The 27,265-nt window shown below is 39.1% G+C and overlaps 2 protein-coding genes across 3 annotated transcripts in view; both read left to right on the forward strand.

Moving 5' to 3' along the window:
- LOC125396693 (uncharacterized) lies at positions 1–27,078 on the forward strand. Of its 2 annotated transcripts, XM_085691748.2 has the most exons (4): positions 1–52; positions 510–597; positions 23,776–23,902; positions 25,536–27,078. In XM_085691748.2, the coding sequence occupies exons 3-4, from the start codon at positions 23,869–23,871 to the stop codon at positions 26,960–26,962; spliced, it is 1,461 nt and encodes a 486-aa protein (XP_085547874.2). In that variant the 5' UTR covers positions 1–52; positions 510–597; positions 23,776–23,868; the 3' UTR covers positions 26,963–27,078. The 2 variants fall into 2 exon arrangements, with proteins under 2 accessions (XP_085547874.2, XP_087766527.1); XM_087910401.1 differs by lacking the exons at positions 1–52; positions 510–597; positions 23,776–23,902 and adding an exon at positions 13,596–13,611.
- Positions 9–27,265, forward strand: part of LOC146895932 (uncharacterized) — a 64,638-nt gene continuing 37,381 nt past the window's right edge. Inside the window, exons 1-3 of the mRNA XM_087910340.1 lie at positions 9–52; positions 510–597; positions 13,520–13,611. Coding sequence (XP_087766466.1) covers positions 564–597; positions 13,520–13,611 — 126 coding nt within the window. The 5' untranslated portion in view covers positions 9–52; positions 510–563. The remainder of the gene's footprint in view (positions 53–509; positions 598–13,519; positions 13,612–27,265) is intronic.

Below are 27,265 nucleotides of genomic sequence, written 5' to 3' on the forward strand. Positions count from 1 at the left end.
GCTTTGTACTGGGATTGGATGTTGCAGAATTGCAGCAGTATGGTTTCTAAGGGTGAGAATTATCTGCTTGCATCTCCCTTGATCCTCCTCAGGGTGTCTTGACAGACCAGTCTGCAAGTGTGAATGAGACTCATGGAGTAAAGTGAAATCCTTAAGAGGAACAAAGACAAATTTCATGAAGTGTTCTCTTGTCTTGTGAGTCCCTTTGGGAGGTGTGAGGCTTCCATCAGTTTTGGTTCATGATTAATTCAGAACCTTATTAGTGTATATATTCACATTCCAGTTGTTTATTCCCATTTCTACCCCTCAGATTTGACTGAGATGTGACTAAAAGTGGGATTCAAGTGGCACTAACTGAAAATGCTTTCTAAATATTCTCAGTATTCTGACACTGCAGGACAATTGGGGAATCACTTGCATAGTCATGTTTCATTTTCTCTTTATCTACTGTGTCCAGTACTGTGTTAGACATCTACGGACAGCCTGAACGATCTCTTTGTCACTTGCAGGGCTCACTGATCACCCAGACCCGATCACCTGTGGAGAACACAGAACCCTGGAAGATGGAGCAGGAGGAGGCAGTGGTTAAGGATCCAGGTATGGTGGAGGGATTGGTGAAGGGATGGCAAGGTATTCAAGTGAATGTGGATGTGGGACATGAAATCAATTTTGTCACATTCTCTTTCACTGGAAATAATTCTGGAGGCTTCCGCTGAGAAAAATCTCCTTAGGATTATCCTGTTGTAGGTGTAGAAAGAGGTTCTGAGGAAGAATTGACACTAGGAGGCAAATAAAGTTGTATTTGACGATCACGTGAGTGATGCTGTCCTTACTCCATTCACATGACTGATCATGTCATCATACCAATATTAATTGGTTTTCATGTCTGTGATTGTAATGTATTACAAAATGATCAAAATTATGACTTCTAGATTTATTCCTTTTTTTCAGAATCTTGAAACTTTTGGTGTTCTAGCACATTCTTTATCTGTTAGTGTTAATGTCTGTTCCTGAAAATGATGCCAGCAGAATTTTGATAAGAATCAGGAAGTATATTTACAGACTGTTGAACTCCATCTGTGCTCTCTTCCCATGGATATCTGCCACTGTCTGTTGTCATGACAGCTCCAAGTGGTTTCCATTGCTGTAATTGTAATATACTGTGAGATCACCTCTAAGTTTGATCCTTTTAGTATTTTTACAGCTTTTCTCTTCCTTGGCACTTCCAGGATTACTTTCTGTAAAATATGCAATAGGATTGTTATAGGAATTGCTTGGAGACTGAGAGAAGGCAGACTTCCCTGTCTTTTTGTGTTGGAAAAGAACATGAGGCAGTGTGCCAGTTTTCACCTGTTTTATGTATTCTCCTATTTTTTGTCTGCTGTTGATGTCTGCATTCTGGGTTTTGTGTCATGCACCCATGTTGATCAAAGAACTTTCTATCTAATAGTCCATTTTAACACGATTTTGAGTTGTTTTAAACAGACATAATTCACTTTATTTTTCTTGTATTAAAAACATTACGTGGTGGACCTGGTTCCTCTGAATCTCTGAGACTGTGGTGTGGATTTTCACATGTTGGTCAGTGAATTTCTAATAAGGAGACTTGGGGAACATAGTCTTTTCCCAGAGGTCAGGGGTCAGGTAGATGCAGGTCTTAGAGATGGGATCAAAGATGGAGTTGGCAAAGTTGTTCGGGGTGGCAGTGTAACTCCTGGCCAGTGTATAGCAGTCATTAGTACCAGCCATCATCAGTAGCTTCTTGGGCTTAATAAGAGCAGAGATTGCCAGCCTCTGGGGGCAGTGGTAAGAGGCACCATCACAGAGCCACAGATACCTGTCACTTTTTTACAGAATGGTGTGGGACTTGCCAGTCTTGTTCCCCTAGTACCTCTCCATATAGGGGCAATGGAAAGCTTGGCCAAGATGGTGACCCCTGGAATACCAGTGACTGTCTTTATGGAGTACTTAACACCAGGACCAGCATGACTATTATAGTCCCCAATAGTGACAAAAACTTTGAACCTGTTCCACTAGCCAGCCCATCTGCTTCTGCACTGACATGATTTTTTGAACCTCATCCTTTATTGATGTGCCCAGGATAAAGTCAGTAATCTCAGATTCCTTAATGGGCAAGGAGAACAGGTAGATCTCTTCATGGACTTGATCTTTGTGTCCTTAGCCAGGCAGCCTGGGTTGGTGACTGGTATCCACTCCTTGTCTTCAGTTTTTGCCTTGATTTTTCTGTCACTATTTTACTTATGATCATCAGTCTTCCTTACTGCTGCCCTTATTTATGACATTAAAAAAATTCCTTTTTCCTCCATATCTTAGATCTTTAGATATGAAATAAATCTTTGGTTAGACATGTAATAAATCTTTGGTGGAAAGTATGTTTTAATTTCAGCTGTCATATCTCTTTTTTTGAATGCTATAGTCTTTTTACATCATTTGTTTGAATAATATACATTTACATTTCAGGAAATTAGTGAAATACATTATAGTTTAGGAACTCGAGAATGTGGACACTAAATAGAGAATTGGAACTTCTTCATATTTAATTTACATTATTTATGACCTACAATATAGATCTTTTTAATATGTACTTTAAGGAAATTGACCATTTCAACTGCTGTTGAGCATGGTGTGTTCAATCTATTTGTTTATTTACCAGTCATATTATCATTTGCTTTCTTTGTAATTTTTTTGATTCTGGGTTTTTATCCATTGTAGTATAAATATGTAGCTAATAAACATATCTGCTGTGTAGGCTGTCTCTTCAAACTTTAATTATTACAATTTCCCTGGATGCTTTTAATTTTACACAATTCTATTTGTCAGTTCCTGCTCTTGTTTAGAGTTTGCCCTTTTGTGTTGTTCTGCAGAATTCACTGTTTCAGATTATACATGAAGGCTCTGATTTCTTGCATGGTAGGAGAGATTTGAACTCAGGTCCTTGTTTCTATATGCAGATAGATAACTTTTCCCAATACTTCTGTTTAAAGAGGCCATCTAGTCTGCTACATGTGTTTGTGGTACTTTGGTGACATTGACAGGATCATTGCTTTTGGCCATTTTATAGAACTACTGCTCTAATACATTGAAATGTGTGTCTTCTCCACTCCCATAATGCTGTTGGTTATGTGGCTTTCTGTAATGTCGTCTGGAATCACAGGGGGCTAGTTCCAGCATTGTAAAATTATCTTGGGGATGCTCTGTACCTAGGGAATTTGTGCATCAATATGAATTTTAGGTTTCTCTTAGTATTTCTGTGTTTGACTAGGGTTGAGGACGTTTAAATGTCCTGAAGTTTGAGCTGATCATATAAACCACTTCCAGAAATATTGAGAATTTCACTATTTTGTCTAGTTAGTATCTTTAGTTTTTTCAGCAAAGTTTTCAAATTGGAAGCTTTCATCTGTTTTGTAAGTTAATTCTAGGAGTCCTCTCTCTCTCTCTCTCTCGCTCACTCACTAGTTATTATTTAGTACTCATTTTTATTTCGGTTCATATACTTTATGTATACAAGTGTTTGCTTGCGTGTGTGACTGTATCATGTGCATCCTAGAATTGTAGTTATGGAGAAATGAGAGCTATTGTGTGGGGTCTGGGATTTGAACCTGGTTCTCTGCAAGAACAACAGGCGCTTGTAACCATTGAGTGTAACACGAGGGCCGGCTTGTTGGGGTTTCTGTCCCGCCCAGTACCCCAACAAGCCAGCAAGTCCCAAGGAAAATCACACGGAGTCTACATTAGGTTATAAACTGATTGGCCCATTAGGTCAGGCTTCTTGTTAACTCTTATAACTTATATTAACCCATTATTCTCATCTATGTTAGCCATAATGGCTCCATACCTTTCTCAGCTGGGCAAGTTACATGCTGCCTCTTCAGTGATCTGCTCAGGAGTGGCTGAGGGAGCTCTGCTTCCAGAATACTCCCAGTCTCTTTGTTCCACCCCTACTTCCTGTCTGGCTTTCCTGCCTATACTGCCTGCCTGGCCAATCAGCGTTTTATTAAAGTACATGATTGACAGAATACAGATAATTCTCCCGCACCAATTGAGCCTTCTTTCTAGCCTTCTATTAAGTCTAATTATGTGAGTAGTGATAATAGAGAATATTTTAATCTAAATGATACAAAATCTTCCCTTTATATAGCCATTTGTTGTTGTTTTTTTTAAAGTAAATTTTATTAAATTATAAAAGTTTCCATTTCTGCCCCTCTTCCCAACACCCTCCCGCTCCCCCCACTCCCTCTCCTCCTCCCTCTTCGTCCCTTAGGGCAGTCAGGGTTTCCTGCCCTGTGGGAAGTTCAAGTTCCTCCCCCCTCCCTCCAGGTCCAGGAAGGTGAGTATCCAAACAGACTGGATCCCCAAAATCCAGTATATGCAGAGGAAACAAGTCCCAGTGTCATAGTCAATGGCTTTTCAGAAAGACTTCGGGCCAGCCACCTTCAGAGAATCCGGCCAAATTCCGAGAATCTGGTTAGATCACGTCCTCGTTCAGTCCCAGTCCAACTGGCCTTGGTAAACTCTCATTAGATCCGTTCCCTTGTATCAGTGGGTGATAGTATCGCTCGCAGTCCTGATTTCCTTTTTCATGTTCTTCCTCCTTCTGCTCCTCATTTGGACCTAGGGGGGCTCAGTCCGGTGCTCCAATGTGGGTCTCCGTCTGTATCGCCATCCTTCGCCAGATGAAGAATCTATGGTGATAAGCAAAATATACATCAGTATGGTTATGGGCCACGGCCGATTCAGGCACCCTCTCCTCTGTCCAGAGAACAATCTGGGGGATCTCTCCTTGGACCTGGGAACCCATATGTAATCAAGTCTCCTGTAAACCCTAAAATGACTTCCTTAGTTGAAATATATTCTTCCCTGATCCCATATTCATCCTTCCTCCCCCCCCCATCCCAGGCCACCGAGCTTTCCCCATTCCTCCCCTACTCCCTTCTCTCTAACCCTCTCCCCTTCCATCCACCCTCCCACCACCCCCCCCATGCACCCAAGGTTACCTGGGACTCTTGTCTATTTCCTACCTCCTGGCGGATAGCTAAATAATCTTCATCAGGTTCATCTTCTTATTTAGCTTCTCTAGGATCACGAATAATAGGCTCAAAGACCTTTAATTATGGTTAGAATCCACTTATGAGTGAATACATACCGTGTTCCTCTTTTTGGGTCTGGCTTACCCCACTCAGTAAAGCGTTTTCTATTTCCATCCATTTGCATGCAAAATTCAAGATGTCATTGTTTTTTACCGCTGAGTAAAACTCTAATGTGTATATGTTCCACACCTTTTTTAACCATTCTTCTATTGAGGGGCACCTGGGTTGTTTCCAGGTTCTGACTATTACAAATAGTGCTGCCATGAACATCGTAGAACAAATGCTTTTGTAGTATGTTAGGGAATCTCTAGGGTATATTCCCAAGAGTGGAATTGCTGGGTCCTGAGGGAGGTTGACTCCCAGTTTCCTGAAAAACCGCCACACTGATTTCCACAGTGGCTGCACGAGTTTGCATTCCCACCAACAATGGATGAGTGTTCCCCTCACCCCACATCCTCTCCAGCATAGGCTATCATTGGTGTTTTTGACTTTAGCTATTCTGACAGGTGTAAGATGGTATCTCAAAGTGGTTTTGATTTGCATTTCCCTGATCGCTAAGGAGGTTGAGCATGACCTTAAGTGTCTTCTGGCCATTAGAAGTTCATCTGTTGTGAATTCTCTGTTAAGTTCGGTACCCCATTTTTTAATTGGGTTAATTAGAGTTTTAGTGTCTAGTTTCTTGAGTTCTTTGTATATTTTGGAGATCAGACCTTTGTCTGATGAGGAATTGGTGAAGATCTTCTCCCAGTCAGAAGGCAGCCTTTTTGTCCTACTGACAGTGTCCTTTGCTTTACAGAAGCTTCTCAGTTTCAGTAGATCCCATTTTTTCATTGTTTCTCTTATTGTCTGTGCTACTGGGGTCCTACATAGGAAGAGGCCTCCTGTGCCTATATCTTGTAGACTACTTCCCACTTTCTCTTCTATCAGGTTCAAAGTGGACGGATTAATGTTGATGTCTTTAATCCATTTGGACTTAATTTTTGTGCATGGTGATAGATATGGATCTACTTTCATTTTTTTACAGGTTGACATCCAGTTATGCCAGCACCATTTGTTAAAGATGCTTTCCTTCTTCCATTGTATACCTTTAGCTCCCTTGTCGAAAATTAGGTGTTCATAAGTTTGTGGGTTAATATCTGGGTCTTCTATTTGATTCCATAGGTCGACTTCTCTGTTCTTATGCCAATACCAAGCTGTTTTCAATACTGTAGCTCTATAATAGAGTTTGAAGTCAGGGATGGTAATGCCTCCAGAAGTTCTTTTATTGTATAAGATTGTTTTGGCTATCCTGGGTTTTTTGTTTTGCCATATAAACTTGATTATTGTTCTCTCAAGGTCTATTTAGAAGTTTGATGGGATTTTGATAGGGATTGCATTGAATCTATAGATTGCTTTTGGTAGAATTGCCATTTTTACTATGTTGATTCTCCCAATCCAAGAGCAGGGGAGGTCTTTCCATTTTCTGGTATCCTCCTCAATTTCTTTCTTCAAAGACTTAAATTTCTTGTCAAATAGGTCTTTCACTTCCTTGGCTAGAGTAACCCCAAGATATTTTATGCTATTTGTGGCTATCATGAAAGGTGATGTTTCTCTGATTTCCCTCCCTGCTTCTTTATCCTTTGTGTATAGGAGGGCAACTGATTTTTTGGAGTTGATCTTGTATCCTGCCACGTTGCTAAAGGTGTTTATCAGCTGTAGGAGTTCTTTGGTAGAGTTTTTGGGGTCACTTATGTACACTATCATATCGTCTGCAAATAACGAAAGTTTAACTTCATCCTTTCCAATACGAATCCCCTTGATCTCCTTATGTTGTCTTATTGCTATTGCTAGAACTTCAAGCACTATTTTGAAGAGGTATGGGGGGGGGGACAGCCTTGTCATGTTCCTGATTTTAGTGGGAAGGCTTTGAGTTTCTCTCCATTCAATTTGATGTTAGCTGTCGGTTTGCTGTATATTGCTTTTATTATATTTAGGTATGATCCTTGTATCCCCAGTCTCTCCAACACCTTTATCATAAATGGGTGTTGAATTTTGTCAAATGCTTTTTCAGCATCTAGTGAGATGATCATATGGTTTTTTTCTTTCAGTTTATTTATATGATGGATTACATTGATAGATTTGCATATGTTGAACCAGCCCTGCATCTCTGGAATGAAGCCGACTTGATCATAATGGATAATTTTTCTAATGTGTTCTTGGATTCGGTTTGCCTGTATTTTATTGAGAATTTTCGCATCGATGTTCATGAGTGAGATTGGCCTGTAATTCTCTTTCTTGGTTGTGTCTTTGTGTGGTTTTGGTATTAGGGTAACTGTAGCTTCATAAAAGGAGTTAGGCAATGACTCTTCTGTTTCTATATTGTGGAATACGTTAAGGAGTATAGGTATTAGCTCTTCCTGGAAGTTCTGGTAGAATTCTGCATTGAAACCATCTGGTCCTGGGCTTTTTTTGGCAGGGAGATTTCTGATAACAGCTTCTAATTCTTCACAACTAACAGGTCTATTTAGATTGTTCACCTGTTCTTGGTTCAACTTTGGTATATGGTACTTATCTAAAAAAATGTCCATTTGTTTTACATTTTCCAACTTTGTGGCATATAAACTTTCGTAGTAAGATCTAATGATTCTCTGAATTTCCTCTGTGTCTGTGGTTATGTCCCCCTTTTCATTTCTGATCTTATTAATTTGCATGTTCTCTCTCTGCCGTTTGATTAATTTGGATAGGGGTTTGTCAATCCTGTTGATTTTCTCCAAGAACCAGCTTTTTGATTCATTGATTCTTTGGATTGTTTTCTCTGTTTCTATTTTGTTGATTTCAGCCCTCAGTTTGATTATTTCCAGTCTTCTAGATCTCCTGGGTGAATCAGCTTCTTTTTTTTCTAGATCTTTCAAGTGTGCTGTTAAGTCTCCAATGTGTGCTTTCTCTGCTTTCTTTAATTGGGCACTTAGTGCTATGAACTTTCCTCTTAGCACTGCTTTCATAGTGTCCCATAGGTTTGAGTATGTTGTGTCTTTGTTTTCATTAAATTCAAGGAAGAGTTTAATTTCTTTCTTTATTTCTTCCTTGACCCAGGGGTGATTTAGTAGTTGACTGTTCAGCTTCCATGAGTTTGTTGGCTTCCTGGGGGAAGCATTGTTGTTGAATTCTAATTTTAGTCCATGGTGATCTGACAAGACACAGGTAGTTACTAATATTTTTTTGTATCTGTGGAAGTTTGCTTTGTTACCGAGTATGTGGTCAATTTTCGAAAAGGTTCCATGAGCTGCAGAGAAAAAGGTATATTCTTTCCTATTTGGGTGAAGTGTTCTATAGATGTCTGTTAAGTCCATTTGATTCAATACCTCCAATAAATCTCTCAATTCTCTGTTTGGTTTCTGTCTGATTGACCTGTCCATTGGTGAGAGAGGAGTGTTGAAGTCTCCTACTATTAGTGTGTGTGGTTTGATGACTGCCTTGAGTTCTAGAAGAGTTTCTTTTACATATGTGGGTACCTTTATATTAGAGGCATAGATATTCAGGATTGAGACTTCTTCCTGATGAATTATTCCAGTTATGAGTATGAAATGTTCATCTCCATTTCTTCTGATTGATTTTAGTTTGAAGTCGATTTTGTTAGATATTAGAATGGCCACACCCGCTTGTTTCTTAGGTCCATTTGCTTGGAAAACCTTTTCCCAACCCTTTACTCTGAGTAGGTGTCTGTCTTTGTGGTTGAGGTGTGTTTCTTGTAAACAGCAGAATGTTGGATCCTGTTTTCGTATCCAATCTCTAAGTCTGTGCCTCTTTATAGGTGAATTGAGTCCATTGATATTAAGTGATATTAATGACCAGTGGTTGTTGACTCAGGTCATTTTTTTTTTGGTAGTAGAGTGTATGTGTTTTTCTTTTTTGATTTGTGCTTGTGAATGGTTGCTAGATGTTCGAGTTATTGTAGGCCGTGTTGGGAATGTTGGATTTCTTCGGTAGTGATTTTCCTTCTAATATTCTCTGTAAGGCTGGATTAGTAGCTACGTATTGTTTAAATTTGTTTTTATCCTGGAATATTTTGTTTTCTCCGTTGATAGTGAACAATAGCTTGGCTGGGTATAGTAGTCTGGGTTTGCATCCATGGTCTCTTAGTTTCTGCAGTACCTCTATCCAGGATCTTCTGGCTTTCATGGTTTCCATAGAGAAATCCGGTGTAAGCCTGATAGGTTTACCTTTATAAGTTACTTGACCTTTTTCCTTTGCAGCTCTTAAAATTTTTTCTTTAATATGTATGTTTTGTGTTTTGATTATTATATGGCGAGGGGATTTTTTTTTTGATCCAGTCTTTTCGGCGTTCTGTATGCTTCTTGAACCTTCATAGGAATATCGTTCTTTAGATTGGGAAAGTTTTCTTCTATAATTTTGTTAAATATATTTTCTGGGCCTTTGATCTGCAGTTCTTCTCCTTCTTCAATCCCTATTATTCTTAGATTTGGTTTTTTTATTGTGTCCTAGATTTCCTGAATGTTTTGTGTAGAGAATTTGTTGGATTTGCCATTTTCTTTGACCAGAGCATTTATTTTCTCTATGGTATCTTCAGAATCTGAGATTCGTTCTTCTATCTCTTGTATTCTATTGGTTATGCTTGATTCTGTAGTCTCCGTTCGTTTACCTAGGTTTTCCATATCCAACCGGTTCTCGGTTTGTGTTTTCTTCATTGCCTCCATTTCAGTTTTCAATTCTTGGACTGTTTCCTTTACCTGTTTGATTGTTTTTTCTTGGTTTCTCAGGGTCTCATTCACGGATTTACTTATTTCTTCAAACTTTTTGTTATATTTCTCATCTAATTCTCTACTCATTTCTTCAAACTTTTTGTTATATTTCTCATCCAATTCTTTAAGGGAGTTATTCATATCCTGTTTAAGGGACTCTATTGCTTTCATAATGGCACTTTTTTCCACTTCTTCTGGGTTAAGGTGTTCAAGTCCTTCTAATGTAGGGTCCTTGGGATCTGGTGTTTTCATGTTGTTTTTCAGATTGTTGGATGAGGTCCTGCCTTGGCGTCTGCCCATCTCTTACTTCAAATGTTCTCTATTGGAACTTCTGTTACAGGGTCAGGTTCCCTTCTTGGGCAGGGACTTCACTGACAGAATGCCCACCTTTCCTCAGGCAGGCTATTGAAGCACAGGCACTCCCTCTTTCCGGGATGTGCTTACAATGCAGGCCCAGCTCACAAGGCAGCTGAGCTGGGGAAATTTTATGGCCCCAGGGCGAAGGGAGAAATATAGGAATTCGTACCTGGATGGGAGCTGGGAAGGCAGGCGGGAGGGGGTAGCCAGCACTGCAGGGCGACCTGGGCGTCTATGGGGTCGGGGAACGCCCAAGCTCCTCCTCACCGGGACCCTGCCCCAGTCCGAAGGAAACTCACCCCTCAGATGGCCCTCTGCTAGAAGTCAGGGCCCCTGCTGGTCAGGAATGTGGCTGAGCTGGCCCCTGGTCCACCTGTCCTCAGGGAGGCCTTTAAGACCCAGCAACTGCCTCCAGCCGGGATGCGCCTGCAGCCCAGGCCCAGCTTGCAAGGCAGCTGAGCCGGGGAAATTTTATGGCCCCAGGGGGAAGGGAGAAATATAGGAATTCGTACCTGGATGGGAGCTGGGAAGGCAGGCGGGAGGGGGTAGCCAGCACTGCCGCCATTTGTTGTTTTTGAAATTTTTAAGAGACAATCATTTTATTTTACATACCAATTCCAGTTCCCTCTCCCTCTTCTTCTCCTGCTCCTCTGGAGCACTTTCCTCCCACCCCACCCCCATCTACTCCTCAGAGAGTTTGAGGCCTCCCATGCTGAGTCAACAAAGTCTGTCACATCATTTGAAGCAGGACCAGGACCCTTCCCCCTGTATCTAGGTTGAACCAGGTACCCTCCATAGGGAATGGGCTCCAAAAAACTAGGTCATACACTAGGGATGAATCCTGGCTCCACTGCCAGTGGCCCTGTATACTGCCCAAGCCTGTCACCCACATCCATAGGGCCGAGTTCAATCCTGTGCAGGTTCCCCAGCTGTCAGTCTGGAGTCAGTAAACTCCCATTAGCTTGGGTCAGCTGTTTCTGTGGGTTTCTCCATCATGGTCTTGACCCCTTTGCTCTTATTATCACTCCTCCCTCTCTACGATTGGACTCCAGGAGCTCGGCTCATAGCTTAGTTGTGGGTCTATGCATCTGCTTCCTTCAGTTACTGGATGAAGATTCGGTGATACACAGGCATTTATTATTTATTAGTAACTTTTCCTTTCATTGTTGCTGTATGTTTGTGTGTATTCCCAAACATAAAAATATAACCTACTCAGTCTGTATATTTTCAAGTATGAACATTTGGTATTGGATAACCATATGGTGCACTCTTCTCTGGGGGAGACTATTTCTCCAGCTCTCAGAATTCCTTCGTGTTTGACTAGGGTTTAGGCCTAGTGAGCTTTCTCTTTCCATGTTAGCATGTCTCTTGGTGTTGTCCTTGTTCTGCTCATGTTTAGGCAGCCATGTTTGTTCAAGTTCATGCATGTAGCTTCTCTGACATTTCTAGGAGACACAATCTCACAGCAAACATCCTTTTCGTCTGACTCTTAAAATGTTCCCACCCCACTTTCTCAGTGATCCCTGAGCCTGAGGTGCAGGAATTGTGTTGGTTACTTGTCAGTGGGGAGTGAACATCACAAGTGTACATTTTGCCTGACTATTTGTCCTTGTGTTGCATAACAAACTTTCACTGATGAAGAGTGAGGACTACATTTATCTGTGGGAATAAGGATAACCGGGTGGAGGTGGTGCACACCTTTAATCCCAACAAAGGCAGAGGCAGGCGGATACCGGAGTTCAAGGCCAGCCTGGTCTACAGAATGAGTTCCAGGACTAACTCTTTAGCTACTGAGAAACCCTGTCAGTAGTAGTAGTAGTAATAATAATAATAATAATAATAATAATAATAATAAAAGGTAAATATTTAGAAAGAAATTAGTGGTTATGCTGATTTAGTAAAATTGTGGTTGTAGGTTCTCCTCCAAAATCCTTGGCTTCCCTGGCATTAGTGAAACTAGCTAGGTTTCCAGTACTAGGCATGATTTCTCCCTTGTTGAGAGGGCCTTAAGTCTAATTAGAAGCTGTTGGTTACCACTAAGGTATGTGTATTACTTGTGCATCCTTGGGGTTATCGTGCAGTGTGGTTCATAGGTGTCACAGCTGAGTAGGACTGTTGGTTGGCTCTCTATTTTGAAAGCTTGCATGTTGCCATCTGGTACCATGAAAGCCCAGGAAGGAGGTTTACAGGCTTCTCATGCCTTGTGGGGGTGGTTTTGTTAGAAAATATCTTATGGGAGCATTATCAGCCTAGATGGGAAATTTTTGTCTACACTATGAATGTATATGCCTGAACAGACTAATATTTATTATAGTCATTTTTGGGAGATGGACTTTTTCCGAAATCTTACTGTTATTTTATCCTTCTTCTTCTTTGTTAATATCTGTCCCTTCACCATAATTAAATCTGTTTTTCCATTTCCCTCTTTAGATCACTTGTTTCCTACTATTCCCCACCCCCCCACAGTTTTTGTTTATTTTTTACTGTATTCTACAGGTTATACTCACATCTGAAGATGTGGACTTAGGAACTGCCTATGGGAAAGATCGTGCAATTTCTGCCTTTCTTTGTCTGGGTTACTCCATTCAATATGTTCTTATCTAGGCTCATCCATTTACCTGCAAAGCTCATGGTTTCAATTTTTGTTATCCCTGAACAATATTCCAAAGGTTATGTGTATCACATTTCCATTACCCATTTTTCAGTTGAAGGACATTTAGGTTGTCTCCCTTTTGTAGCTACTGTGAGTAGAGCAGCAATGAAAATGGGTGAGCAAATATCTGTAGAATAGCATGTCAAGTCCTTTGAGCATATGCCAAGGAGTGGTACACCTGGGTCATGTGCTAGATTTCTCTAACTTTTTCAGGATTCTCCATATTGGTTTCCAGAGTGGCTAGATTTTTTTGTTTGTTTTTAGGGTTCTTCTTCCCTATGGTTCTGTTTTTTATGTTGTTGCTGGTTGAATTCTATTGGAAGTGATTTTCTTTCTATTTGACTCTCCTGTATATGTTTTGCCTCTAATTTATTATCTACAGTGTTGCTTTGGTAAAATGAGCTGTGTTAATCAGTGACTGTCTTAAAATGCACTCATGTCTCCATCAGTTTTGAGGTAGAGTTTTTCTTTGTGCAGCACTCTTCTTGATGGTGATTTTCTGTTCAAGCTGCAAATGTTCCATGTTCTCCTGGCTTTGGGATTCTTGACAAGACACCTGGTAGAATTCTGTTGCTTGGGTCTTTTCATGTGGTTTGACATTCTTCTCTTACAGCTTTTATTACTAATTTTTGCTTTTTGTTTTTGATCCCTTAATATGAAAGGTCAGCAAGCCATCTATTCATTGTTCCTGAAAGAGAAACTCACAGAAAATAAAGTGAAAGAAATGGCTGATTCTCCAGTTAATCTGTTCCAGGTCAGTGGTCATGTCCCCTGTTCTTGGTAGAAGTGTTATAGCATGGGACATTGAAAGCTTTTAATTTTCTGCTGCTGATTTTTCTAACTTTATTATGAAAAACATTGTGAACAAACAAAATTACATGCTGAAATTTACCAGGCTCAAAGACTTTACACATCAATGTATTTTTATATAGTTGGAGTAATTATCAGGAACAGAAGCTCTGGAGCCTCACATGGGATTTTATAGTTTCAATATTCAGTATATCTTGATCTATTTATCTACCATCAAAACCCCAAAAAACCTTGTGACATTAGAGCTAGAAAAGCACTTAGCTTTGTATCTTCTTTCCTAACTGACTTTGATTATCTGCTTTCAGTCTTACATCAATACTGGTATTTAACCTTTCTTATTCTCTATTCTCCATATTCTACTCTGCCCACGTGCATGTTGTTTCCCAAATATACATATTAATGGCTAGATTCTACATATGAAGGAAAACATGGTTTCTTTTTTCTAATACTATATGATGTCACTCCAAACATTATGAATCCATGTTTTCCTGCAAATTTTTATTATACATTTCAGCTGACTAGTATTACCATTTTCACCATCCATTCATCTGTGGATAGACAATTAGGTTGATTACAATTCTTTGGTATTGTGCATACAGCATTGACCATGGGGTGTGAATATCTCTATAGTGGGGTGTGAAGCTGGGACTTAAGTTAGTTCTATCTTTAATTTGTTAATAACCTTCAAACTGATTTGAGTGTGCTAATTTGCACCACCCTCCCACCCACACCAACAATGGATAAAACTTCCTATTGATGTGAACTAGGAGAAAAATGTCTTCTCTAAAATAAAGAAAATCAACCCAAGGGATGAATTGTTCTTTACCTAGGTTTAGTGTGTTGTAAAGAAGGTGCTAACATCCAAAGTCCTTCAAACTGGCTCACACAGGAAAGGGATTACATATGAAATTGCTCAATCTGGGTCACAGCTGGAGTCATGTCTATTATTTTAAATTCCTAAACAGTTTTGTGATATAGCTCAAGCTAACTCCTTTTCCTGTGCCTCCTTGCTCTTGCTTGTTCATAAACAAAATTTACGTAAAAGACAGATGTTCTCTGCAGATGGAGTGCATTTACCTCCAGAGTAGAAGTGCCAGAGTCCACCAGATAATAAACTGTTGAGGCTGTACCATCTGGAGGTCATTCTCTCATTGGGTTTGGGCTTGGTACTCAGTTAATTACACTCTCTGCTCATCCTCTCCAACATTTGTTGTGAGATTAGTTGATGACAGCCATTCTGTCTGGATTGAAGCAGTATTTCAAAGTAGTTTTTGTTTACTTTTCTCTGGTGGCAGTTTAGCGACCCTAGGATCATTTGTGTTTCTGTCTTTGAAAAGTGTCTATTCAGTTCGTTTCCCCATTTGTTGACTGGAAGTTTTATGTCTGTGGTATTTAATTTTTGTAATTCTTAATAAATTCTATATAGGAGCCCCTATTCAGAGTGTTGCTGGTATAGATTCTCTCCCATCCTGTGGGGTGTCTGTTGTGCTTTGCTGATTGTTTTTATTGATAAACAGAAACTATTTTCATGTAGTTCCAGCTATTGATACTTGACTTAGTTCCTGTACTCTTGGTGTTCTTCCTAATTTATAAGTCCTTGTCCAACTCAATATCCTGATTTGTATTCTCTGTTTTCTAGGATTCTTTGTGTCTGGTTTTAAATTAGGTTTTTGGTCCATTTTGAATGAATTTTTGTACAATGTGAAAGACCGAGAATCTATATACTCTCCTGCTGAATCTAGTTTTGCAAGCACCATTTGTTGGAAAGACCGTATTTTTCTAATGTATCTTTTCCTTCTTTGCCAAATATTAAATGGGCATGGATTAATGGTTTTCTTTCTGGGTTCTCGATCCCATTCTGTTATCCTCCTGTCTATGTTTATTCCCATACCAGACTCTCTTTATGACTACAGCTATACAATATAATTCCATACTTCTACATCTTCTGTAGCATTTACCTCTATTCTCCTCTCCCAAGATTCGGGGAGGGGAGTGGTGGCAAATATCCCATATACACTTATGACATGTAATTTTGAAGACATTTCCATGTAACATATGGCCATAAATAATATTGATGCCCAACTGCTATAGAGGATGGACTGTATCCTTATAGATTGCTGATTCAGGATTTATGTGTCATGTAGGCTCTATTTCTTATTTCCTTGAGTCATGGTTATAAAAATGCATAACGAAACACATGGACAAGTTGGAACAACATTTTAGAAATATGTGGAGTTAAGAGGCTTATATCTTGGATCATAATACTAAGTAAGACTTGATTCCAAATACTAAACATTTAAACACACTATAGGGTGCTGAACATGTCAGGTGTATGTATGAAATTGTTGTTCTTGTGTGTATATTTAGATGCTAGTCTACTTGTATGTGATGATGTACAGTGATGATGTGTCCTTTTGTTTGTTGATAACTTCATAACTCTTTCAGAAGAGTTGCTGTTCACATCATTCACATGCTTAGGATGCTCAGTGGTAACTTCCTGAACAGGAGAAATAAGTTTTTATTTTTTGTTTGTTTCGTTTTGTTTTGTTTTGTTTTTCTCCACAAACAGGATCCCATTTTGCAGTCCTTTTTTTTCTGGCTGGGACTCATAATGTCTTGAGAACATTGACTAATTGATGTGCATCAGCTATCACATTTGATGCAGAAAGAAGAATCCTCATAATGGCTTTGCTCTAGTCAGTTCTAGTCAGTGGCAGCCATGGCTCTACTCCCCTACCCTAAAGCTGCAGTATTTTAAAGTGGAGATTTGGGAAATGGGCTCTGACCTGCAGGTTTATACTTCTATTCCTGATTCATGGCTCAAACAGAATATGCTACAACATCTTTGTATTCTCAGAGACATAGAAGAAGAATCATTGTACTGAATGATTTTTTTTTGTATCAACCTTACACAAGCTAGAGTCATAAGAGAGATAAGAGACTCAACTGAGGAAATGCCTCCTTGAGATCCAGCTGTAAGGCATTTTGTCATTTAGTGATCAACAGGGGAGGACCCAGCTCATGGTGGGTGGTGCCATCCCTTGGCTGATGGTCCTTGGATTCTATGAGATGGTGGGCTGAGCAGGCCAGGGGAAGCAAGCCAGTAAGCAGCTCCCCTCCATGGCCTCTGCATCAGCTCTTGCCTCCAGGATCCTGCCCTGTTTGAGTTCTTGTCCTGATTTCCTTCAGTGATAAACAGCAATGCTGAGTGTAAGTTAAATAAACTCTTTTTCCCCAACTTGCTTTTTGGTCAGGATGTTTTGCCACAACAACAGGAACCCTAATTAAGACAAATTGGTACTAGCATAGTGGGGTATTGTTGTGACAGGCCATGTTTTAGGAGGGATTGTAGAACTTTGAAACTTCAGACTAGAAGAACCATTGAGTTTTAGGAGCTCTGTGGGATATTCTTTAGAAGCTTAGATGTTAAGAATGTTAAGTGCCCTCCTCCCTTCTTCCTCCCTTCTTCGGGACCATAAGATCAGCTCAGCCCGCTTGGGCACTGGGATGGGGTGGTGAGCGCAACCGGGTGGAAATTCCTTTGTTTCAATAGCCTGCCTGAAGCAAGGTAGGCCTTTTGTCTGTGAGGTCCCAGGCCAGCAAGGGGACCTGATCCTGTACCAGAAGATCCATCGGGGAGCATTTGGAGGAAGAGATGGGCAGGCGCCAATGCAAGAATTCCTCCAACATTCTGAAAAACAACATGAAAACACCATAACCCAGCGAACTTACAACAGGAGGACTTGAACACCCTAATCAAGAAGAAGTAGAAAAAATTGACTTTATGAAAGTGATAGAGTCCCTTAAACAGGAGGTGAAAAACTCCCTTAAAGAAATGGATGAGAAGAATAACAAAAAGTTTGAAGAAATGAATAAATCCGTAAATGATATCATTGGAAACCAAGAAAAAACAATCAGATAATGGAAACAGTTCAAGATTTGAAAACTGAAATGGAGGCAATGAAGAAAACACAAACTGAGGACTGACTGGATATGGAAAATCTAGGGAAACGATCAGAGACTACAGAAACATGCATAATCAACAGAATACAAGAGATAGAAGAAAATCTCAGATTCTGAAAACACCATAGAAAAAATAAACACACTGATCAAAGAAAACAGCAAATCCAGCAAATTCTCATCACAAAATATCCAGGAAATCTGGGACGCAATAAAAAGACCAAACCTAATAATAGGGGTAGATGAAGGAGAATTACAGTTCAAAGGCCCAGAAAATATATTCAATAAAATTATAGTAGAAAATTTCCCCAACCTAAAGAAAGATATTCCTATGAAGCATACAGAACACCAAATAGACTGGATCGGAAAAAAAAAAATCCCCTCACCATATAATATTCAAAACACAAAACATACAGAATAAAGAAAGAATATTAAGAACTGCAAAGGAAAAAGGTCAAGTAACTTATAAAGGTAAACCTATCAGACTTATACCTGACTTCTCTATGGAAACCATGAAAACCAGGAAGTCCGATAGATGTACAGCAGAAACTAAGAGACTTCTTTGCTCTTGATCAAGATTCATCCCTACTGCTTGTACTGACTTTTTGGAACCCATTCTCTTTGGAGGGACACCTTGCTTAGCCTAGATATAGTGGGAAGGGCCTTGGTCCTGCCTCAAAGCAATGTGCTAGACTTTGACTTTCCATGGGAAGCCTTACTCTCTCTGAGGCTTGGATGTGCAGTGGGAAGGGAATGGCAACTGGGATTGGTATGTAAAATGAGAAAAGATAGGGTTTTTTAAAAAAAAATTAATTAAAAAATGTTAAGATCAGTACAGAGGATGGAGGCCAGGCTTTTGAAATTTCAGAGGGAAATTTAAAGGCTCTATTAGGGTCTTTTGTTATTTTGAGTTAAGATCTTGTGGTTCTGGTTAGCTGGGACTGGGAAATCAACTGTGATTAACAAGATAACAGAACTACTAAAGCAAAATTTTGCTTTGCTGGAATACTTGGTGCTGGTCAGCTGGAGCTGAGAAATTACTAGTGGTTAAGAAAAGACAAGAATCACTGAGGTAAAATCTTCTGTAAAGTGTTTCCTGGGAGTACAGAGAAACTGTTCCAGAGGCAGCCATGGTTGTACCTCCTTCATGCATCAAGACTTAGTAATGTCTAAGCATCACCCAGTGGGTTTTGAAGGCCTCAAGGGGTCATGGAGAGCAGCTGAGGATTGGCACTATGAGAGGCCAGGAAGGTGCACCCTCGGTGGCAGTTGAAAGTCCAGGACTGAAAAGAGTCATGCAAAAAAGTTAAAGCTTGGCACCATGAAGAAAGCCTATGAGAGGCTTTTGGTAAACATGCAGCCCAGTTGCAGCAAGGGACCACAGCATTTTGGAGATGCCAGTATCATGAGAAGACTACTGACAATAGCAACAGTGGAGAGGAGCCAGCCAGTACCTAGAAGATAAACTGTGTGTGCTTCAGAGGGTAGAGTCAGAGAAGTGAACAATTCTTTTGGAGGACTCCAGAAGATCATGACTGGATCCCAGATATTAGACAGTTGGAAGTTTGTTTTGCTTTGATTGCGACTGTGCCCTTATTTTTCCCTCTTGAAATAAGAAAATATTTTCCTGAAGCCTACAGTTGAGAGACTTGAATTTTAAAAGACTTTGGATTTTTAGAGATCGGATATTTTAAAAGAACTGATTTTTTATTTTAATTTTTATTTGTTCATTTATTTATTTATTTATTTTGATTTTTCAAGACAGGGTTTCTCTGTGTAACAGTCTTAACTGTCCTAGAACTAGCTCTTGTAGACCGGGCTGGCCTCAAACTCACAGAATTCCATCCACCTGCCTCTGCCTCCCAAGTGCTGGCATTAAAGGCATGTGCTACCACTGCCCAACAGGAACTGAGATTTTAATGTGTTTAAATTTGTAAAGACTGTGGGACTTTTAAAGTTATTGAATATCATGCAAATGAATAAGAAAGGAAGGGTTGTGGATTACCAGTGATATCTTTTTGTGTTTATTGATAAGGGGTCAGTTGTACTGTCTGATTTTGTGTCTCAACTTGACACAAGCTGGAGTCATCAGAGAGGAAGGAGACTCAACTGAGGAAGTCCCTCCTGGAGATCCAGCTGTAAGGCATTTTGTCATTTAGTGATCAATAGGGGAGGGCCTAGCCCATGGTGGGTGGTTCCATCCCTGGGCTTGTGATCCTAGATTCTATAAGAAGGTAGCCTGTGTGGGCCAGGGGAAGCAAACCAGTAAGCAGCTCCCTTCCATGGCCTCTGCATCAGTTCCTGCCTCCAGAATCCTGCCCTGTTTGAGTTCCCATCCTTACTTCCTTCAGTGATGAACAGCAATGCTGAAGTATAAGCCAGATAAACTCTTTCCTCTTCAACTTGCTTTTTGTCGCAGCAGCAGGAACCCTAACTAAGACAGTCATAAACACTACTAACCTAAAATGTTGTTAGACAGTACAGCATAGGTACTAAGAAAAATACGCTGGAAACTGCAAAATTCAGCCACAGCAGTGCAAATTTTTCTCTTTAGCTCTTGTTTGAGCTATATCGTATTTGCAAAGCACTGAAAAGTGACTATAGTCATAGAATTTAATGTATTCATTTGCTGACAGGAAGTCTGTGTTAGTTCTGAATGCCCTGACATGTATATTAAACATTACTTTATGTGTTTTTTGAACTTTTATCAATTTTTCGTAACTCATTGCAAGAGAAAATCTTCAAAACTTCTGAAACTGTTATTTGTCTAAGTCAACTTCAAATTAGAAAATTTTGGATTATAGCAAATGTGACTTGTAGCATGAATTCTAATTAATCTTAATAATAAGTACCCAGAGTCAGATATTATGGGTGAAAGCTGAGAGATCAAAGAAGCAGAGCAGCCGGCCACTAATTCTTACCTCTATGAAATCCTCAGACCGAATGGGGTGTCCTGTCTCTTCAAGTCCTCAGACTGAATTCTGTCTCTCTGAAACCTCAGATGGAATCCTGAGCTTCTGTCTCCTCCTACCTTATGTTCCTCTCTGCCCCATCATATCACTTCCCATCTCCACCGCCCTAGTGCTGGAATTAATGATGTGAGCCACTACTGCTTGGCTCTATTTCTCCATCAGACTGATTTAATCTCGTGTGGCCCAGAGTGGCCTTGAACTCTCAGAGATTCTTCTGCCTCTATCTCCTAAGTACAAGGATTAAAGATGTGTGCCACCACTGCCTGGCGTCTATGGCTAACTAGTGTAGCTAGCTCTGCACTCTGACTATATAGTTAATCATAAATTTTGCCTTTTCTATCTACCCCTTTGCTCTTTAATGGTATGACATGGGACTTAGAGTCTATTTATACAAATGAGCTGAGCATGTTGCAATGGAATCAATTAAGGCACAAGAACAGACAGGATGATTCAGTTTTAGTATTTCAGCATGAACTTCAGAAACATTTAAAAGCGCATTATCCTTCTGAGATATGTCCACTGTGATCCTGTGCAGCATAACACAGCATCCATAACAGATAGATAACTGTGTCCTATTGTGGGAACCCTGGGGATTGTTTGACCTTTTATTAATATCAAATCTGTGCACAGTGATTACAATACAGAAGGAGGAATTACAAGAACAGAATCCTGGTTGCCTCACCACTTGCTCCATCAGTTGTGCTGGGAAACCAGCTCTCCTCCTCTGTACCATTACCAAAAAGCAAAGGGGAAGTTCCAAGCTATAGCACTGCCAGCTGCCACATCATCCAAGAGAGAGTGAGGGCCTTCGCCTTCAGTTCTTATCCAATCACATACCCCCAAAGAAGACCACACCCATAGGGCCAAGCTTCTGCAATACAACTGTTTGTCAGGTCAAATTCCCACATTTCCCTCTTTTAGTCTAAAATAAAAATGAAGGTTCTGGTCCTAACATAATAAAACCTATATCCAATAAGCAATTATCAAGTAAGAAAAACATCTTAGGTGTCCAGATTGTAGGTAAAGGGCAGTCTTTATAGAAATCACTCTAGTAGTTGTTCTTTCCTAAAGAATCTTACGTTTGTACCTAATATATCCTTAGCTAAGATTCATGAGGGTTGGAACTGTAACTATCTAGCCTATAACCCTATCAAAGACCTGAGAAGGAAAATAGTATTACCTGAGTAAGCATGAAGTGCAAACAAGCGAATTCCAAAAATTGTGAGAAATGACGGAAATAACTGGCTGCTTGGATAGTTGCCCAATATTTTTCTGTAACATTGGGGCATCTAACTTTGGCTTATAGACCAAATATCTGACACCATTTTCAGAAGCAGGAAAATTTGAAGGGCTGTCCTACCCTGACTTGACAAAGTTTGGTAGTCACTTGTCCTTGTATCCTGCTTGTCTGGATTTGGGCAGTATACTTAATGTCAGGAGTCAAGGCAAGGACAGTTTTTTTGCCCAATAGACCAGATTTACCAAGAACAAACTCCATATGGAGTACCATCTCTGCCTATCATCCTCACAGAAGTAGGTCAATGCTTCCAGGAATAGTCATGTCTCATGTCAAAAGAATTCTAAGTTATTAAAATATGAAATGCCATATTCTGTAGGTCTTTGAAGTGTTTGAAGATTACCTATTTGGATACTATATCTATTTGGAATGTATCTCTGCACCTAGAAGACCTAACTAACATGACTATAAATTTGACAAACATGGGTGACTATTAACCTATAATTCTTTTTAACCTATTTATAATCTAAGTACTGGAGTTTTATAATATAAAAATAAACAAGCTGTAAAAGTAATACCTCATCAAAAATGGAGACATATGTACAATATAAGGACAATAATCTTAAAATTGTGACAGTATAAAAAAAGTCTTAACCAGAGTAGAAATGTAATGCAATATGACAAAAATAACCTTAAATTGCAACAATATGTAAAAATATCCTAAACAGAAGCAGAAACATATATACAGTATAACAAAAGTAATCTTACATTGTGTTAATATACAGAGGTATCTTAAACATAAGTAGGGATATATATGCAATAATAACAAAAGTAATTTTGAATTTGTATCAATATATACAAAATATAAACAGGAATAAAAACATGTACATTATAACAAAAATAACTTTGAATTTTTATCAATATATAAGAATCCATACCAATATAAATTATTTAAAACTAATGGTTGCTTTTTTAGTTTAAAGTAGATTTTATAATCTACCTTATTATCCTATCATATTTATCCTCCTTTTTTTATTCCAAATAAGATCACCAAGATAATCTCTGTTGTTCCACCCCTGGCCCTCTAGCAACTTATTACCAATCCCCTCCAGATGATAATTATCTGTAACCCAGAGAAAAAACAAAACCACCCACCCCACCTATTGGGAAGAGGGGTCATCATGTTTTTCAAATTACTTCCTGTTGTCTGGGGAAGATGATGGTATCGCGTGGGACCGTATAAAACTAAGTCTTATGAAGACTAACTGCAACATTTATAGTCAGTCTCTGAGTAGTAGGTAAAGCTTATCTGAAGTTGTAACTGGAGTGGTGTAAGAGGGTGGACACCTTTGAATTGTCCTGAGTAGTTAGTGGCCCAGAGTTGATCTCTGAGTGGTGTTTATTGGCTAAATGGCATTGTGGGAATACTTTTATTAGTATCAAATCCATGCACAATTATTGCAAGACAGGAAGAGGAATCCAGTTTGCATCACCAGCTGCTCCTCTGATCCAGCTGGGAAAACAGCTCTCTGTTGTTTGCCATAACCTCGTTATCAAAGGTTAAAGGGGAAGCTCCAGAGTGAAACTTTGCCAGCTCCCACACCATCCAACAGGGTGTATGACCCTCAACTTCAGTTCTTATCCTGTCACATACACCCAGAAAAGACTATGCCCATGGGGCCAAACCACCCAATACAGTTGGCTGTCAGATTCCCACAATAGTGTCCAGACCTTAATTGTGTTATATATTGCTTGTGAGACTATTGTGTCATTCTGTTTTCACAATGTTAGAAAACCCATTATAGAATGTGACTATATTAAAAAAACATCTTTTAATAATTGTCTTTACTCATCTATTTCCCAAATTTCCTTAAGTCTCCTTATGTCCAGGAAAGCACACTCTGTCCAGTAGAAACACAAACTGTATTTTGTGTTTTAGGGTCTGTTAACACTATGGGATGTAGCTCTGGACTTCTCCCAGGAGGAGTGGGAATGCCTGGACTCTGCTCAGAGGACTTTGTACATTGATGTGATGTTGGAGAATTACAGCAACCTGGTCTATGTGGGTGAGAACATTTTGCTTGTAGAATTCCTAACTCAGGCTTTGTATGTATTTACTTTATAGGTTGTGAACTCTCTGTTAGGCTGTCTTGAAAACAACAGGATACTAGGGAATATTTGGTAATAGAAAAGATCTTTATCTTGGTATTTTTTTTCTATTTCTTCTCCATTTTATAAGTGTCATACACCCTTCATTTCAGTTCCATGAGACATTCAGAAACCAATAGCATATAATATTTCCACTCACATCTTAAAGCTCGATGTCTGCATTACATTTGACATTGTTTTAGTTGCAAGAAAAATTGAAGATATACAAACTGAAAACTTTCCCTACATATGCTGAAGATTCTGACAGTAAATACCAATTGGGAAATGGTTCCTATATTTTGCTACTATGTGTTCTCTTCATGTACTGGCCACAGTACTGTGTTAAACACCTACATTCTTTCTAAAAGTTCTAGCATGTTTCATGGATTGTCTCACAGAACACGTGGTTTATTGTATGCCAGGTAGGCCTGGCCAGCCTTCTGGAAAAAAATCAGATTACTCTGGCATGTGGAGAGAAGAGAATAGCAGTGTCTAGGGTAAGCTACTGAGTGAGCAGAACAACAGCAATGACTTCAAGTGAAAGAATAAGAAAGAACTGAGAATGCTTTTGCAATATTCAATTCCACTGGAAAGTATTCCTGATAATTGAACTTAGTGTCCTGGCCCAGGGATTACCTGTTGTAATTGTTAGAAGATGTGTCTTATTACACCTGAATTATGGTGACCTAATACTAGTACAAAATACAATTTTATTTGTTGATAGTAGATTGGAATGATTTTATAAAATTCTACATCTAAAGTGAGTCCATGAATTAGGATTATTCTGTAATTGCCTTCCTTGCATGCATGTCAGTCGTGGATAGATATAAGCCCTGGCTTCCCAAATGATCTAGAACAGTGAGTGGCTCTCAACCTTGGTACCGTAACAACCCATTAATAGAGTTCCTTGTGTTTTGTTAACTCCCTACCATAAAATTGTTTTTGTTACTAATGTTTGACTATAACTTTGCTACTAAGCAATGTCTTAGTTTCTAAGACTATCGGAAATAATGTATTTTCAGACAGTCATGACCCACAGGTTGAGAACTGCTGATCTAGAGACTATATTATCTTGCAGAATACTTGCTTTGCATATATTACTTTTGGAGAATCTAATGTGCTTTTTAGGAAAAAATAAACCCTTTGATGCTTTTCAATAAGCCTTTAATCTTAAAAGGAATTGGGTATTCTGAACTATAATCTTTAGCTATACATTAATAGGTAAACACTGTGAATTTAGGATTGGAATAAACTCCACTTCATCAATTTCTGAGAAAAAATACTTAAAAATAGAAACGTATAATCAGTCAGTAAGCTCTAGCCTAAAACAAATTACTGATTCTGCAATTACCTGTTTCAGTTTCCTTGAAGGCTATCACTCTGTATTTGAGAGAATCCATAAATTACAGTGATGAAGAAAGTTGACTACTGGGAACTCTAAATAGTTGCTAGTTGACTTATTTTATTTTAAGAGAACATAGGGAGACAATCATTTATCAAGTGTTTAATCTTGGAATAAGCCCTATTAATCTGATCTGTACTTATTTTCAGAGAACTATTGCATATGTGATCCTGACCATCACCATGTGAAAAATGAAAAGCAGTCTTGTCAGTGTAATGAGCTTGGCAAAGTGCTTCATGACCCCTCCACATGTGCATTTTATAGAACAAGTGAAACTACAGAAAACTCTAATAACTACAGATGCAGTAATCATAGGGATGACTCTATTGACTCATCAAATTCAGATAGACATGAAAGCATGCACACTGGAGAAGAACCTTGCAAATCTAAAGACTGTGAGAGATCTTTATATATGTGTCCCAACATTACTCAAGATCAGAGAGTCTACAATGCAAAGAAAGAGCACAGGCTTGAAAAATATGATGACTCTTTTGCATCTGCATGTAGTCTTTTGCAACAACCAAACTGTATTGCGGAAAAACCACACCAGTGTGACAAATGTGGGAAGTACTTTAGTACTGCCTCAAGCCTCACTGAACATCAGAGAATTCATACTGGAGAGAAGCCTTACAAATGTCAGGAATGTGACAAATCCTTTACTGTAAAGTCAACTCTTACAAAGCATCAGAGAATTCATACTGGAGAGAAACCCTACAAGTGCAACGTTTGTGAAAAATCCTTTACTCAGTACTCAAGTCTTAAAACACATCAAAGACTCCATACTGGAGAGAAGCCGTACAGATGCAATGACTGTGACAGATCCTTTACCCACTATTCATCATTTAGAAGACATCAGAAAACACATTCTTTAGAGGAATTGTACAAATGTAAAGAGTGTGGTAAGTCCTTTCTTGAATCATCACATCTTAAAAGGCATTACAGAATACATACTGGTGAGAAGCCTTACAAATGTGAGGTATGTGACAAATCTTTTAATATGTCCTCAAATCTTAGAAATCATCAGAAAATTCATGCTGGAGAGAAACTTTACAAATGTAGGCAGTGTAGCAAATCCTTTAGCCTGGATTCGTATCTTAGAATACATCAGAGAATTCATACTGGAGAGAGACCTTACAGATGCAGAGAATGTGGAAAATCATTTCATCAGTTGTCAGCACTTAAACGCCATCAGAAAATACATACTGGAGAGAAACCTTACAAATGTACAGAATGTGGCAAATCCTTTACCCAGGACTCACATCTTAGGACACATCAGAGAGTCCATCCTGGAGAGAGACCATACAAATGTAAGGAATGTGACAAATCTTTTCCTGAATGCTCAACTCTTAGGCAACATCAGAAAATTTATACTGGAGAGACACCTTACAAATGTATGGAATGTGACAAATCTTTTACCCGTAATTCACATCTTAAAAAACATCAGAAACTTCATACTGGAGAAAGATCATACAAATGCAAAGAATGTGATATGTCCTTTATTCAGATTTTGAATCTTAGAAGACACCAAAAAATTCACTCTGTTGAGAAAAATACCATTGCAAATAATGTGATATAGCGTTATCTGGAATTCACAACAATAGAAATAAGGATAAGAAACTTGTGAATGCCTTAAATCTTAACAAATTTCACAGGATTTATATGAAAATAAAATTCTGCAAAGTAACTTGGAAAGGTTTTGTTGTTTTGTTTTGTTTTTTTCCCCTTTGGTGTGTGTGTGTGTGTGTGTGTGTGTGTGTGTGTGTGTGATTGCACTGTATGTGAATATTTCTGTGCACTACATATACCTGGTGCCTGGAGAGGTCAGAAATCGTCATCAAATTTCCCTAAAGGTGGATTTAAAAATAAAATGTGAGCTGTT

Source organism: Myodes glareolus, chromosome 1 (assembly GCF_982192425.1).
Source record: "Myodes glareolus chromosome 1, mMyoGla1.1, whole genome shotgun sequence".
NCBI classification, from domain to species: Eukaryota; Metazoa; Chordata; class Mammalia; order Rodentia; family Cricetidae; genus Myodes; species Myodes glareolus.

Coding starts and splice junctions, on each gene's coding strand:
- LOC125396693 (XM_085691748.2), top strand. CDS start 23,869: ATGTTGGAGAATTACAGCAACCTGGTCTATGTGG. Junction 23,903..25,535: donor CAGCAACCTGGTCTATGTGG/GTGAGAACATTT, acceptor ACTTATTTTCAG/AGAACTATTGCATATGTGAT.